This window comes from Vipera ursinii (assembly GCF_947247035.1).
Source record: "Vipera ursinii genome assembly, chromosome: 8".
In the NCBI taxonomy this organism is placed as follows: Eukaryota; Metazoa; Chordata; class Lepidosauria; order Squamata; family Viperidae; genus Vipera; species Vipera ursinii.
In genome coordinates, this window is record NC_139519.1 from 13,093,712 (window position 1) to 13,109,486 (window position 15,775).

Below are 15,775 nucleotides of genomic sequence, written 5' to 3' on the forward strand. Positions count from 1 at the left end.
AGTCCCTGTTTTCATTAAACTAGACATGCCCAGTTCCAGCAACCATTGTTTATATTACACGACTAGATCACATTGTCAGTCCACAATCCTGAGCTGCTATAGAAGAGCAGTAATAGAAAATCTATAATGGAAGAGCTACTATATTCTCTTCTATAGGAACCGTATACAGTATTTGATCTCAGGTTTGGTGAACGCTTTGCAAAGAAGAATACACCTGGTCAGTTGTGACAGAAATCAATACTGAATAATATGGGCCCATGAGGGTTTATGTATAAGAGGTCTCCTAGGTTCAAAGCAACACACACATACAATTCCTTTTTTTTGCCCAAACACAATAATTTTTAGATACATGATTCCATTAGCATGGATGCATGGCAGTCAACACTCAATTGGAAATTAGAATAGTACTTCTCTGACATCAGTCCAAAGTATATGTGTTGAGTATAAAATGGGGTGGGCAGTGGTGGGATTCAGCTAGTTCGCACTTCGGCAGAAAAGGTAGCTAGTTTTGTGTTGCCAAGGCCCAGAATGGACTTCCGGAAGCGGCATCCACACAGAGAACCCGTTGTTCACATGCTTGAATCCCACCACTGGGGGTGGGTCACTTCCGTTTCCAAAGAGAGGTTAGAATACATCCGGATTTCAGTTCCTTGCAATAAATAAATGTACTAGACCAGGGGTGTCAAACTCGCCGCATCACGTGACGTGCAGCAACACATCGTGACTTTTTTCCCCTTGCTGGAGCTGGGGTGGCCGCGGCTTCCACATGACGGCATCCGGCCGGTGGGCCGGCAGTTTGACACCCCTGTACTAGACCGATTCCGATTGAAAGGAAACAAACTCTGAATATTCCTTTAAGAACGAACTTGGCCCTATTTGGGTCTTGAGCTGAGACATGGAAGAGCAGATGTGACCACCTACTGAAATCAGCCACAAATCATTAATTTAGTATTTGATTAATTCCTAAGAAGAAAAGTGACGTCTCAGCAATAGCTGCAACAAATCTAAATGCTTTCCAAATGTTGCTGAATTAGAGCTTCCTTCTGTCCTTCACAGGGGATCCACTGGGTGAAGCTGCAAGTTCTCTGTTCCTTTCTACCAGGGGTCCTCAACCTTGCCAACTTTAAGACTTGTGGACTTCAACTCCCAGAATTCCTCAGGCAGCTTTGCTGGCTGAGGAATTCTGGAAGCTGAAGTCCACAAATCTTAAAATTGGCAAGGTTGAGGACCCCTGCTTTATACAATGTCAGTAGGGCCACCTAGTGGTCAACGGATTGTTGCCACCCGCTTCTCGTAGTCTTATTCTGGTTAACCATAGATTATTAACGAGAGGCCACTACTGTATATAGGTAATCCTAGACTTACGGCCACAATTGAACCCAAAATTTCAACTTGTTAAGTGAGACATTTGCTAGGTGAGTTTTACCCCATTTTGCAACCTCTCTTGTCCCAGTTGTTAAGTCAATCACTGCAGCTGATAAGTTAGTAACAAGGCTGTTAAGTGAATCTGGCTTCCCCGTCGATTTTGCTTGTCAAAAGGTTGCAAAAGGGGATCACGCGACCTTGGGACACAGCAACCGTCATAAAGATGAGCCAGTTGCCAAGCATCTGAATTTTGATGACATGACCATGGGGATGCTGCAAAGGTTGTCAGAGTGAAAAATGGTCATTTCACTTTTTTAGTGCCGTTGTAAGTTTGAACGGTCAGTAAATGAACCGTTGTAAGTTAAGGAGTACCTGTACCCTTATGGAATTGTTCAGTCATTTCATTATAGCAAACCCCACACTCACTCGCATTGAGGTTACCTAGTAAGGTAATGGAGCGTCTGCAAGCCAACAATTAAGCTCAGAGGTCACCAAGAACTGTTCCATCACCCAGCTACAGACCGTCTCTTTTATTGGCATAGATGATATAGATATGTGGGAACAACCGAGAAAAAGAAATATTTTGGGAATATATGCCCAAAAGGCAAAATATATTTCCCCAAAAGAATAATGGAGAAGATCTTTAAAAAGGCAAAAACTTCTACACACACACACACACACCAGCCAGACAACTCAGCAGAAATCAGCTTTTAGAAATGCAGATGTAATAATCCATTCAGGAAGGTTGGAGCCCTCCAGCTAGAAGCTGAAGAGATCAGGAAGACAAAGACCCCTAAAATCTACATACCCCACCCAAACTCTAAGACAGGACATAATAGGATTAACCCACCACCATCAGAATACCAGAAAGGCACACTCAGACTCATGACACAGGAACAACTCCAAACAAAAGCCCAAGAAGGTATAAAAACCCACTTCCTACTACATGTGCTCTCTCTTTTTTTTCCCAGAGCCGTCTTTTCTGTCTGGCTCTCCTCTTCAATAAACTACAACCTTCTTTATAAAGCAGTCGCTATGTTGTTTATTCCCGGCTTGGACTGGACCCTGATGAAGATTCTTCCTTCAACAGATATAAATAAACTCGCTCAAATAAAGCCCGTTGGGAAGGTCACAATCTCCATAACTGTTTGCAAAACCACGATTGCATTCACACAAGTTGGCTAAGCAGCAGATGGCTTTGGCTGACAAGCTTGAGCTAAGGTTCATCTTGGTTGGCTAGGTAGCAGTGAGGGGGGTGCAGAGGTGGATGGCTCAAACCATGATCCACACTCATCTCTGAGGGGTCCTTCGTGGTCTCTAAGCTTGGCGGTTTTCTTGCAGATGTTTCATGGCCTACTGATGATGTTACCTACTTTGGTAAAGAATAGAACAGAGTTTTTATTGGCCAAGCCTGATCGGACACACAAGGAATTTGTCTCCGGTACATAAACTGTAGCGTACATACAAGCAACAAGTGATAAATCATGATCCTAATCCTAAAATACAATCATCATAAATCATAAGACACAATACTCTGTGATGGTCATAGGGTACTAAACAAGCAATCAACACAAATAAAAGCAATCGACATAAATCGTAAGATACAGACAACAAAGATTTTGTCCTAAGAAGCTAAGGAAAAATAGGTAATAGGAAAAATGAGAAAGGTGTTGTTGTTAGCTATGAAGTCATGTCCGACCCATCGCGACCCTATGGACAATGTTCCTCCAGGCCTTCCTGTCCTCTACCATCTTCTGGAGTCCATTTAAGCTCACGCCTACTGCTTCAGTGACTCCATCCAGCCACCTCATTCTCTGTCGTCCCCTTCTTCTATTGCCCTCAATCTTTCCCAGCATTAGGCTCTTCTCCAGTGAGTCCTTCCTTCTCATTAGGTGGCCAAAGTATTTGAGTTTTAGCTTCAGGATCTGACCTTCTAAAGAGCAGTCAGGGTTGATCTCCCCTAGGACTGACCGGTTTGATCGCCTTGCATGAGAAAGGTAATAGTAATGAAATGCTTCAAGAAAACCACCAAGCCCAGAGAGGACCAAGGAGCCCTCATTTCAACCCAGAGCTATAAATATCCTCTTTTATCAACACTCAGCTCCCCAGATCACTTACAGTTCCGGACCGCCTATGGAGAGGCATCCGGGTCATAGTTATCATCCCAAACAGCTTTTTCAGGAGGGAACTGGACTTTCTTGCTTTTCTTTGAAGATGTTTAGCTTCTCAACCAAGCAGCTTCTTCAGCTCTGACTGGGTGGTGAGGAATAGGAGGATTTATATTCCTTGCAGACAGATGGTCCCTTCCAACTTATTATTATTATTATTATTATTATTATTATTATTATTATTATTATTATTATTATTATTATTTGAGAGAGTCGCTAACAGTGGTGGGATTCAAATATGTGGACAACCAGTTCTCAGTATGGATGTTGCTTCCGGAAGTCCATTCTGGGCCTGGGCAACAAAAAAAAAAAAAAAAAGGCTACCGGTTCTGCCGAGCTCATGCGAACTGATGAATCCCACCACTAGTTGCTAATGCTACCTATCAGATAAGCCTCCAGGTATATTAACCACTCGCTAAAAGAATGCAAAGGGACGCGGTGGCTCAGCGGGTTAGGACGCTGATTGTTGATCAGATGGTCGGCAGTTTGGCGGGTCGAATCCCGAGTGCCACGTAGCATAGTGAGCGCCTGTTCCTCGTCCCAGCTTCTGCCAACCTAGCAGTTCGAAAGTATATAAAAATGCAAGTAGAAAAATAGGGACCACCACGGTGGGAAGGTAACAGCGTTCCGTGCACCTTTGGTGTCTAGTCATGCCGGCCACATGACCATGGAGACGTCCTCGGACAAGCACTGGCTCTTCAGCTTTGAAACAGAGATGAGCACCAGCCCCTAGAGTCGGAAACGACTAGCACACACGTGCGGGGAACCTTTATCTTTAAAAGAACGCAAACGAACAGCTGTCTGCAAGGAGTATAAATCCTTCCATTCCACCCCCCCCCACACACACACATACCCCGTCCAGTCAGAGCCGAGGAAGCTGCTTGGATGAGAAGCCAAACGTCTTCAAAGAAAAACAAGAAAGTCCAGTTGCCTCCTAAAACAAAAACCAAAAAAGCATCTTTGGGCTTACAGTTCCGCACCTCTCCTCCCCTTCTCCGCCCTCCGCCCAAAACCAGGTCATTGCACGGAGCGCCCCAAGAGCGCCTCCTGCGCTCCGCCTCTCCCGCTTCAGCCGGCGTGACTCACTTCGCTTTGACTCCGCTGCCCGCCCCTGGAAGTGGGGGTGGGGTGGGGTGGGGGTGGGTGGGGTGGAAGAGGGAGGGTGGAGAGAGAAAAGGCGAGCCGAGGCTCCGCCTCTCTTTCCTCCCCGGGAAAGCGAGCCAGAGCGCTCGCCGCCGCCGCAGCCTGAGTGAAGGATGCGGCCGGTCCCGCGGGCGGGGCCGGCCCTGCTGCTGGAAGTGGGGGTGCGCGCGTTGCTGCTGGGTCTCTTCTTGTGAGTGCCGAGGAGTTGGGAGGGCCTTGGTCTCCGGAGGGAGGGGAGGGGAGGGGGGGGGTCGCAAGGGGAAGGGGCGTTTCTCTTCCTCTTCGTGGGCACGGGTCCCAGTCCCACGCCTTAACCGGAATGCCGGGGTGGGCAGCCTTCGGCCTCTCTCCAAACCTCCCCAACCCGGAGACTTGCAAAGAAGTTACGTGGCTTTCCGGCCGCGGGGGTGGGGGTGGGGGGCTGGCGGCGGCGTTGCTAGGAATTGGCCTAGAGCCGGATTGCAACGGCCTCCGAAGAAGGACGCACCTGCGATGTTGGGTGGCATCTCGCGCTGTGCGTCAGGCTGGGCATCCCGCGGGAGATAACGTAGGCTGGGGAGAGATGCTGGCCTGTTCTTTTACAGCCTGCCAAGAGGCGGCGGGGGGGGAGATGAGGGGAGGACGGGGGGGGGCAGCTTCTGGCCAAAAGCCTACCAGATGTTAAGACCCTTCAGTTCCAGAATTCCCACCAGCAGAGGGTTTTATATTGCTAACGTGGCCCTTAGAAGTAGGTAGCCTGTGGTGTTTTGCAACTAACCTCAGGGACATACAGTCACAGTCGATACAATGATTGGATAAGCCAAAGACCTTCAGGAAATGCCTGGAAGAAACATTCCAATCTCCATCAAAGACAGCTGATAACCACCTTTCGATAGAGATAGAGATAGAGATAGAGATATAGATATAGATATATATATATATATATATATATATATATATATATATAGAGAGAGAGAGAGAGAGAGAGAGAGAGAGAGAGAGAGAGAGAGAGAGAGAGAGAGAGAGAGAGAGAGAGAGAGAGAGAGAGAGAGAGAGAGAGAGAGAGAGAGAGAGATATCCCAAAGAGATCCAGTTGGATTTGAACAGGGAGAGGGAGAGACAAATTGTGGTTTATTCTGCCTGGTCATAAGAACCATCATTCTCCCTTTTCTTTGCATGCTGTCTTTTAGATTATAAACTTGATTATTATGAGTTTTTATTTTTGCCCTGGGGAGGTGGGTTAAGGTTTAAAGGTAGCTAAACAGGGATGGCGGGCTGTGCTGTATTGCATAGAATTAGAATGATAGTTTGTTACAGCCCAGGGCTAGACAAACGTATGTTTACAAACACAGGGGGACAGGGTACTATATTGCACCCGTGTACCAAGGATGTGCGATCACGTTGTAACAGGAATGGCAATGCAATCCTGTAAATTCCAATCCTACTTTCTTTAAGGGTCACTGAAGTGCTGCCACCTTTCCAACGAGTCATACAGCCTGAAGAAATGTGGCTCTACAAAAACCCCTACATAGAGTCGGACCATGTGCCCACCAAATCTATGTTTGTAAGTGTTTTGTCCACTTTCCAACTTTTATTTGTGTGGCGTTTTTCTCGGCAAGCGGAACTTGGCTTATGTTAAGCCCAGACCTTTGCTTAGGGCAATGAACTCAAATTAAAGCACCCCATCCAGATGGCAGACTTGCCTCTGTTTGAAGAGAGACTCTGCAAAAAGGATACTTGCCAGTTTCCTTGTTGATTTTTCCCATTGTGAACCATCTTTACTGTTAGAAATTTGTTTGTGGACACTGGAGCTGCCCACATTACGGGACACCACGATATTCCACAGCACCACGATATTAAGATAGAATCTTCTTTGATACGGTTAAAAGCCTCTCTTCCATGCTTTGAAAGGACTGCCACTGTCTGCTTCAGAACATGTGGCCGCACTCTTCCAGATGGTCAAATCTTGGCTGTTTCAGAGCAAGACAAGTGATTTTAACACCCTTTCAGAACCATTTCTGTTTCTAGCAAAAGGATAAACCATGGTCGGTCAGGCAGAAGCAGACCGTAAAGAAAAAGAGCAACAATTCTCTGGACAGAATAAGGGAAAACTGAATGGTATAAATCACGGGTGTCAAATTCACCGCGTCACGTGACGTATCGCAACTTTTTCGCATTGCCAGAGCTGGGTGGGCGTGGCCTTCGCATGATGCAACCGGCCCACGGGCCGGCAGTTTGACACTCCTGGTATAAATGAGCTCACCAAAGTTTGTGGGAGAGGCTAAAATTTGCAACACATGTTATGTGTTTTGGGCATCTGGGTGTCGTAAGTCATAATTGTTGTTTTTCAACTTGACAGCTTTAACATACGGTAGTTGGACTCCAGCTCCCAGAATAGTTTGAATTCTGGGAGTTGTAGTCCTTACAACTTAAAGTTGCCAAGCTTAAAAAACACTGGTCCAAATGTATGCACGTTGCTTGCTCTCATTTTTTTTTGGCAGAAATACCCAGTTTTTCTGAACACTGCTCTTTTTGCATAATCTCCAGCAGGCATCCAAAGAGCTAAATCTAGCCTCTGCTCTGTGGAAGGTAGCACAATCCCACTTTAAAGCTAAGAAGCAATCCCCAACGTCTTTTTTTTTAATCCTTTCTGTAGCTTCGTTTTGCTTTCATGAGCGTAGCACTGATTTGAATCTTGATCCTCTTGTTGCAGTTCATTTCCTTTGTGTCTCCTTTGGTCTTGATTTTCCTGGCCAAATTCTTCATGAAGGCTGGTAAAGAAGATACCCGGGAAGCATGCTTAGGTGAGCGAGGGGGGGAGGGGGTGTGTGTGTAGACATTTGCAGAAAATTGGGGGTTCCATTAAATTGCTGAATAAGGCAGCAAGTTCTTCATGCCAAATTAGTTCTCTCTGCCTAGTAGGGAAGGGGTGAGAAGTTTGTTGTCACCTTAATGTTGGGAACAAGAAACTAGGATTCCATCTGCATCCATCCCTCTTTGAGGGAGATGGGAAAGAAAGAAAGAAAAAGAGAAAAAGAAAGAGAAAAAGGGAGAAGGGAAGAAAGTAGGAAAGAGGAAAAGAGAAAGGAAAGAGAAAGAATGAAGGTAAGAAAGAAAAGAAAGAGGAAAGGAAAAAAGAAAATTTCAGTAAAAAAATGTGATTGCAGAGTTTTCTTACCATACCTGCTGGTAGGACATGCCAAGCAGCTAATTCATGGTAACCCCAAATTTGGACAAAACAAATGGACTGTTGAGACCCATTGAGCTAGATTGCCTTAAAGATGCTCGTACTTGCATCTCTGTCCAGCAATTCCCCTTGTCCATCACGGGGATCTAATCTGGAATTGCTTTCTTTGTTTTTCTTTGGTGCAGCTGTTAGCCTGGCATTTGGCCTGAATGGTATCTTCACCAATGCTGTGAAGCTGGCCGTGGGCAGGTAAGGTTCCCTTTTGGCATTTCTAGAGGAAGAGCTGCCATTTCCCCCTCTGACTGCTACTAGGCAGGGTTGATCTTCTGAGAAAGGGAGAGGGCCAGAGACAAAGTGGAAGAAACCAGGTTGCAGTACGAAAGAGTTACCTCTTCAACGTTTGAACCCTTCCTGTAATGGTAGATAAGAAACAGCGGAAATATTCCCTTGCGTTTCTTTTCAAAAGGGTCGTCCAACGAGTATGTTGAAAAGTATCATTTCACTTCCCTTGGCCTCTCCATCCCATCTTGGATCAGAAGCAGCATTCTTTGTTCCATCGCTCCTTTATTTTTCCTTTCTGTGACCCAAAGTAAGGTAACAGTGGATACCTAGAGCTATGGAGCTTTCCTATCCAGCCCATGAATTTACCTTCTCTCCTCTCCTCACCCTAAACCCTATTCCCACCCACTTCTGTCACATTTTTTAAAAAGGACCGCTGATAGAGAAAATGTACCCCTTCTTCCTCACAGAGAAAGGGATGTCGTGGAGTTTCCTTGCCCTTTAGGAGGCCAGCAAGCATTATTTCAAGTGGAGAGTACAGGGATATCTGGCTGACCTGTTTTTGTGGTCTTGATAGCTACCAATGCTCTGGACCATCCATAGACCTCACTGTGAGACCTTAAGTCAGTCATCCCCTCTTACTAATTTATTGCGAAGGATAATATTTGGGGAGAATCACCTCTACGCCAGCTGAAGCTCTCAAGAGAAGAGAAGAGAAAATCTCAGAATATAAAAGTTGGTTGAGTAGGAAGCCATTAGAGTGGAACAAGACAATTTGCAGACATCACAATAGAGTCTCCAGCTGTTGCAGCAGAGTTGGAGATTTGGGCTGGCTCTTTTGCCTCAGCTCTTCTTGTCCACCTTGACCTACGCTTCACTTCGGTCAACTGTCCCCCTCCCATGGGGGAGTTCCAAGGTGGGGGATAAAGTATATGTCAGCTTCGACATCTTCTCTCTTCCTCTAGGCCTCGGCCAGATTTCTTCTACCGCTGCTTTCCAGATGGACGGGCAACCCATCAGTTCTTGTGCACAGGAGATGCACTAGTAGTGATTGAAGGGCGCAAGAGCTTCCCTAGTGGACATTCCTCCTGTGAGTACATTTTTTTCCCCCTGTGAGAGCTCCCCATAGAGAGTTGGCAATAGGATTGGGGCTAGTTTGGGGATATTTAATTAGCTCTTCCAAGAACCTTTGTTTTGAGGGACCATATTGAACTAGTTCATGTGTTGTGCCAAGGCACGGCTTGCTTGACCACAGTTCATTGAATAAAGCACTGTTGGTTGACTGTACACAACACATTTAGCCACAAAACTATGTAAGTCAGAATGGCTGAGTTTTGCATATACATACCTTTAAACACAACACATTGCTTAAAGGTGTTTACCGCAATGTATGAACTAGGCCCCAGTCTAATATGGTATGAAGTCATTTTTTTAAAAAAAAATGTTCCAGTTTAGTTTACAGAATTGGTCTAGGAATCCAAGAAAATCCTAGGCAGATATTAAAAGGGAAGAGAAGTTGCAGTAGTTATGAATGTATTTCCTTCCCCTGGGCTTCATTTAAACGTTATCAGGTCCTATGAGATAACCATCCTTTATAGATTTATAATTTATAGATTTATAGGGACGCGGTGGCTCAGTGGGTTAGGACGCTGAGCTTGTCAATCAGGTCGGCAGTTTGGCGGGTCGAATCCCGAGTGCCGCGTAACAGAGTGAGCGCCTGTTACTCATCCCAGCTTCTGCCAACCTAGCAGTTCAAAAGCACGTAAAAATGCAAGTAGAAAAATAGGGACCACTCCGGTGGGAAGGTAACAGCGTTCCGTGCGCCTTTGGCGTCTAGTCATGCCAGCCACATGACCATGGAGACGTCCTTGGACAAGTGCTGGCTCTTCGGCTTTGAAATGGAGATGAGCACCGGCCCCTAGAGTCAGAAACGACTAGCACGCATGTGCGGGGGAACCTTTGCCTTTTTTTTATAGATTCTAAGGCAATCTACACATGAGTGTTTCTCATGTGATTTGTGTCTCTGTAAATGTTCCATTATGCATATGTGCTTAGTAGAGCATCTGATTGTAGGAATACAACAGCCTCAGTAATTTTTTTTTAAGTTGCCCATTACTCACTTTATAATGGTGTGGAAAAGGGAGAGAATTTTCACTGCTTGGATTTTAGTTAGCCCTAACTTATTCATTGCTTCTGCCAGAAAAAAAACGCACATTCATATATTAAAGACATTCTGTTTTGTCTCTTCAGCTAGATCTGCAGTTTGGTATCATATACATCTTACCAAGCATCCTTGCTATATTTGAATCAGTTGCTGAGAATGCAGTCTAAGTGCTGCAGGCAAAGAAAATCTTTCTGAATTCTGTTCAGCTTCTTTGCTTGGAAAAGACCATACAATTCCTACCTGTTTTTTATTATTATTATTCATAGAAGTAACTTTTTGTTTGATTTTAGATTCAGCTTTTTAAAAAATGATCAGTGGCATCTTTCACTGTGTATGGGTTTTTTTAAGCAAACCCAAAGTGCTTTATAAGTAAAGGAGATACACACAGTACACAAATACACAATGTACACACACACATAATGTATACACACACACACATTCCATTTAAGCTAGCTGGGCAAGGATGGAGGGCAGGTTCCAACATTGGTAGGGCTATGTATGGTTTTCTCCTTCTTTAATTGCATTAATGTTGAAAAACAACCATGATTGTAGTCCTTATTTGTCTGATCTGACAGTAAATTGTATTTAATTCAGGAGATATTTTCCTTTCCTTCTGTAGTTGCATAAAAGAACAAAACACTCTATTCCATTTAAGTGCTCTAATACTAACATTAAAACCTTCAGTCCTATTCAAGGGTTTGCCCAATCTGTCATCCCTGGAGAACAGAATTGATAAATCCTCTTAATTGCAAACTATTTCAACAGCAGAACAGTGCACTATATCTATTGTGGTCAGAAGATATTAGATCTAATTGCAATTTACCCACTATAAAATTGATAAATCTCTCATTTCCTTCAATTACTGTGTTCAACTCCCATCATTTTCTTTTTAATGTATGTTAATGTTTTTGTTCGCTTGCTTGGGAGGAGCAGTATGGCCTCACCTGGCAGTAGCTGAAAGGATGTGACTTTTTTTTGCATAGGGTTGTTCTTCACAGCATTGTTGTCAGGCGTGAAAGCTCAGGCACAAAGGTCCAATTAAACAGATTTATTGCTAATCATGGGTATGCATAGGAATCTTCTCAATGAATGGTTAGCACCTGCTAGGAGCTAGATAAGGGTCAACAGAATTCAAGGGAGGCTGGATTTAGTTTGTGACTATGTAGGGATTCTAGGCTAATCCCCCTTTTAACTCCGCCCCCAGGTTCTGCCACTCCTTCTCCCACAACTGTATCTATTCCACATTTCTTCTGAGAAAGATGGGTGATTACTTCCTTGGGATCCCTTGTGTTACTAGCTACAGATAGTGATAGCCATTTGCATTGTGGAATCTCATAGGGATCTTTTCTGCTTTCCAGTTGCCTTTGCCGGGCTTGCTTTCGGCTCCTTCTACATTGCAGGGAAGCTGCATTGCTTTGCACCTGGTGGTCGAGGCCAATCCTGGCGCCTCTGCGCCTTCTTGGGACCCCTCTTTGTCGCCATGCTCATCGCCTTGTCCCGCACGTGCGATTACAAACATCACTGGCAAGGTGAGGGAAAAGTGTGTATCTGCGTGTGGGAAGGATTATTTGTCGACTACATACAAGTCTGTTTCATTGCCCCCATTGGTCAAAAGCCCAAAGAGGAACACTGCTTATGTTTGGGCCGAGGACCATGTTTTTGAGTTTCATGATTGCAGGAACCTGGCAAGGAACGGATGGACAAAAGAAACTCCATGCATTTCTATGTAATTCAAATGGAATAAGAGTCACCGGGCTCTTCCCCAGTGGGGCATCTAATCACTTTCCCTTTCTGTCATGTGCTAAAACTGTTTTTGAAGCTTTGGGCTTTGGTGGAGGTGCCAAGGGCTTTGGAATCTTACTTTGTACAACACTGGTCTAAAGAAAGAAACGGAGGTAGTGGAATCTTCCCTGTCTGCCAAAACTCCTACTCGACTCGGGCCACCTTCCCCACCCTTCCGCCGCCAGTTGTAATGGTATGGCAAATTTCAGTGCGAATCTTAATGGCCCAAATTGTTATTTTATGACTGTTTTGAGGTGGGAGTAGCATGTAAACCCTAAAAGGAGTTCCCTGTGGATTTGATCCTGCTAATCATTGCCAACTATTGGAGGGAGTGCTTATCTCCGTTTCAAGGCCACTGAGCCAGCCCTGTCCAAAGACAGGTGGCCAGCATGACCCCGTGGAGTTCTGTTCCTTTCCCACCGAAGTGGTACTTATTTATCGACTCACATTTGCCTGCTTTTGAACTGCTAGGTGGGCAAGAGGTGGGGCGAGGGCGGGAGCTCACCCTGTCGCGTGGAGCTCGGGTGTTGAACTTAGGCTGCCGGTTGTCCAGCTGACAAGCCCAGCGTCTTAACAGCTGGGCCACCACACCGCCCAAACGCTAAAAGAGGACAAATCAATTTCAAAACCAAATCAGCCAGTCTTAGCACTGGGAAAAAAATCCCAACCAGCTCTGCTTTCCTTGGTTGCATGGCCCCTGCACAAAATGAAGACCATTGCTTGGCTACCAAAGCTTAACTTGGGGTTGATATCCAGATGATGTGTTGGATGTTGATCCTCGTATTCTTTTGTTCCTTTTCAGATGTGCTGGTTGGCTCTGGAATGGGTTTCATCTTTGCGTATCTCTGCTACAGACAGCATTACCCTCCACTGACGGACCCCAAATGCCACCAGCCACTGCAGCAAGGATCCAGGCTATCTTCTCCAGAGAGGCAAAAGCTGACAGTTTCTGGCTTCAACCTGGATGTATGAAGAAGGACTCAGGGGTTTCCTTTCTCTGTATTTGCAGACTCGAGGGGGGAGAAGAGAGCTTAATCATCCATGTTCTGCTTTCCTCAAAGGCCAGACGGGAGGAGGAGGTAGGGGAAGAGCCATCAATGTTTGACATATACCAGCCTGATTGAAACTCAGGGCCTTTACCTCTTCCCCTTCATCACGCAGATGTGGCCAAGAGACTTGAGTGTTTTCCAGGACAGAAAAATTGCACAGTTTGGGTTGATTTTTTTATTTTATTTTTTGGTGGCCAATTCATTTCTGGCAACATTGAACCATTCCTCATCCTATTGCAATAGAAAAGGAGTTTGGTCCATTCCCTCGTTGTAATGCCAGGCATCGTTCTTGAGTTTAAATGCCTATAAACTGATGTCACATGATCTCAGCTAGTGTACAGTCTTGACGTATGTACCACAGGAGAGGTCAGGCATCTTTTCCCATGATGCCCAAGGTCCATTCCTGTCCATCCAAAGATAAATGGGTACAATTTGAATAGCTTTCTCCACGAAACTGTGCTTTAAAATAATAGCATGGGGTGATGGTGGTGATGAAGTATACTCTTTCAGGATTCAGTCTTTTTGTGCAACAAAACCCCAGCCTTTTTTTTTAAATGGACCAGTAGCTCAACCATTCACCAAGGAGATTGACATGCATTGAAACAGGTGTAAAGGTAGATGCCCTCAATCCAGACCCATGCGTTGTCTTTTTTTTCCTGCTACCTCTTAATAATAATTACAAAGGAATCTGGTGTCTCCAACATTTGCCACTGCGGTGTAATATTTAAGGAGTCAAAATTAAATCTAGGAAACTAATATTAATTGCATAATTATTTGTTTTGCAGTGTCCCACCCTTCTTGCAGTTCACTCAAGGCTGGTGCATACTTTTTCTATATATTTATGGCAATATTTTTAGTTTCGCATCCTCTGCCATTGCATTGCTCTGCAAAAAGCCTGATTCTCAGCAGTGCAAGTCGATACCGATTCCAAACAGCATGATGGCTCAAAATACATTAGCCATTACACACGTCCATTTTTAGCTTTGCTTCTTTTAGCGGGATTTTGAATGAGTTACAAACTATGGCTTCGCACCATTGCTGTTCCTAAACCACTAAAAGTAAAGGATTTCCCTGTCATAGCTGGCTTAGGAATATTGGGAGTTGAAGTCCACGAGTCATAAAAGAGCCAAGGTTGCCTACCACTGCTCTAGGGTACAGTGTCTCCGTTTCTTGGTTGAGGGAGCCAGTTGTCCAAAGACAATTTCCGCCGTCACGTGGCCAGCATGGCTATATGCCAAAGATGCACAGAACGCTGTTACCTTCCCACCAAAGTGGTACCTATTAATCTACTTGCATTTGCATGCTTTTGAACTGCTAGGTGGTCAGGAGCTGGGGAGCTGTTGCACGGAGCTCAGGTCTAGAACCTGAATTGTCAGCTCTCCAGCTGACCAGCTCAGCGTCTTTAACCATTTCCCACTCCTGGTTAAAGATAAATAGGTAAGAGCTTTCCTAAAGGAAGCATTTTTAAAAAAGTCTACTAAGTTCCCACCGACACTCTCACCACAATCCATTCCGCTGATTGTGGTGGAATGTTTTATAGCTGAGAACTAATTGGTTACCTCTTTGTCTCTCTACTCGTTCTCAGCTTGCGGTTTTGTGCATTTATCCTACTGTAACGACACTCCCATTTTTCAAAGGTATTTCCTTAGCTGGAAAAAGACCCAAAGTTCAGTTTACCCATGTCCTTACCCACGTACTTTGTTTTGAATCTTAGGCAGATGTTTTCATGGGATATTGCCATTCTAAGATCATAAATTATGATTCTTGGTTTTTTTATATACTATTTATACCATGCAGCAGAATGCTAGTAGACACAGTCTAGGGTGAAACGTTTTTCTACCATAGATAGGTATAACAATTGCAAAACTTTACAGAATAGCCACATTTGTGCAGCATAACAGCACTCGGGTATTTTTTATGGTATCTGTGGTTGCATTGTGAGATTAATCCTACACATCCTTAAATCTCATTTGAACAACCAATGAACAGCCAATCTATGGATGACGATCTTACTGCCTTAACAAGATGAAACCACTTGAGATGACTAAGATTACTGTATAAGAAGTCAATCCTAATATTTAGCAACTCTGCTAATTAGAATGACAGATAAAAGAGGCCTAACAGTCTGTTGAGGTTCTCCTTTGCAAAGATCAATAAATTCACCAAAGGCAGACAGCTACTGGAAAAAAGTTAAATAACTTTTTTTTTAAAAGGTAATATTTTACAAAGTGCGTTAACTTCCAACTGCTTGACTGTTCCTATTGATACTCCAATTGAGAATTTGGTCATGTCAAATGGCATTCTGTTCATCCACAAGTATAGCACAAGAGGCTGGAAAATTCAATGATGCAATGACAGTGCAAACACAACGAGGAGAACAACTAAGTCTCTGGCACAGAATAAGAATACACAAAGTGAACAGAATGTAGTGTGATCGCATCCCACTTGTAAACCTGCCGCTTGCTGCTTCCTTGGTCAAGGCTTTCTTGAAAAGAAGGGACAGTTGTGGAGGCTGCCAACGTTTTGTAAATGTGCGGTATGCAAAAAGCAAGTGACCACTTTGTGACAAAACAAGTAATGCAACAATTGCCGGGCCCAACACACGTACATCCATGAAATCACAGGTGTGTTCCACAACTAACCAGCCAAGATTATGTTG

The 15,775-nt window shown here is 44.5% G+C and overlaps 1 protein-coding gene across 1 annotated transcript; it reads left to right on the forward strand.

Moving 5' to 3' along the window:
- Window positions 1-4,710: 4,710 nt before the first annotated feature.
- Window positions 4,711-13,872, forward strand: PLPP5 (phospholipid phosphatase 5). The gene is made up of 7 exons (XM_083368414.1): window positions 4,711-4,866; window positions 6,111-6,219; window positions 7,369-7,459; window positions 8,028-8,091; window positions 9,087-9,211; window positions 11,644-11,814; window positions 12,870-13,872. The coding sequence occupies exons 1-7, from the start codon at window positions 4,790-4,792 to the stop codon at window positions 13,037-13,039; spliced, it is 807 nt and encodes a 268-aa protein (XP_083224540.1). The 5' UTR covers window positions 4,711-4,789; the 3' UTR covers window positions 13,040-13,872.
- Window positions 13,873-15,775: the final 1,903 nt, after the last annotated feature.

Bases quoted from the DNA above. Each gene is read 5' to 3' on its own strand.
- PLPP5 (XM_083368414.1), top strand. From the start codon at position 4,790: ATGCGGCCGGTCCCGCGGGCGGGGCCGGCCCTGCTGCTGGAAGTGGGG. The intron at 4,867-6,110 runs GTGAGTGCCGAG...ACTTTCTTTAAG, and splicing joins TTGCTGCTGGGTCTCTTCTT to GGTCACTGAAGTGCTGCCAC. The intron at 8,092-9,086 runs GTAAGGTTCCCT...CTCTTCCTCTAG, and splicing joins GTGAAGCTGGCCGTGGGCAG to GCCTCGGCCAGATTTCTTCT.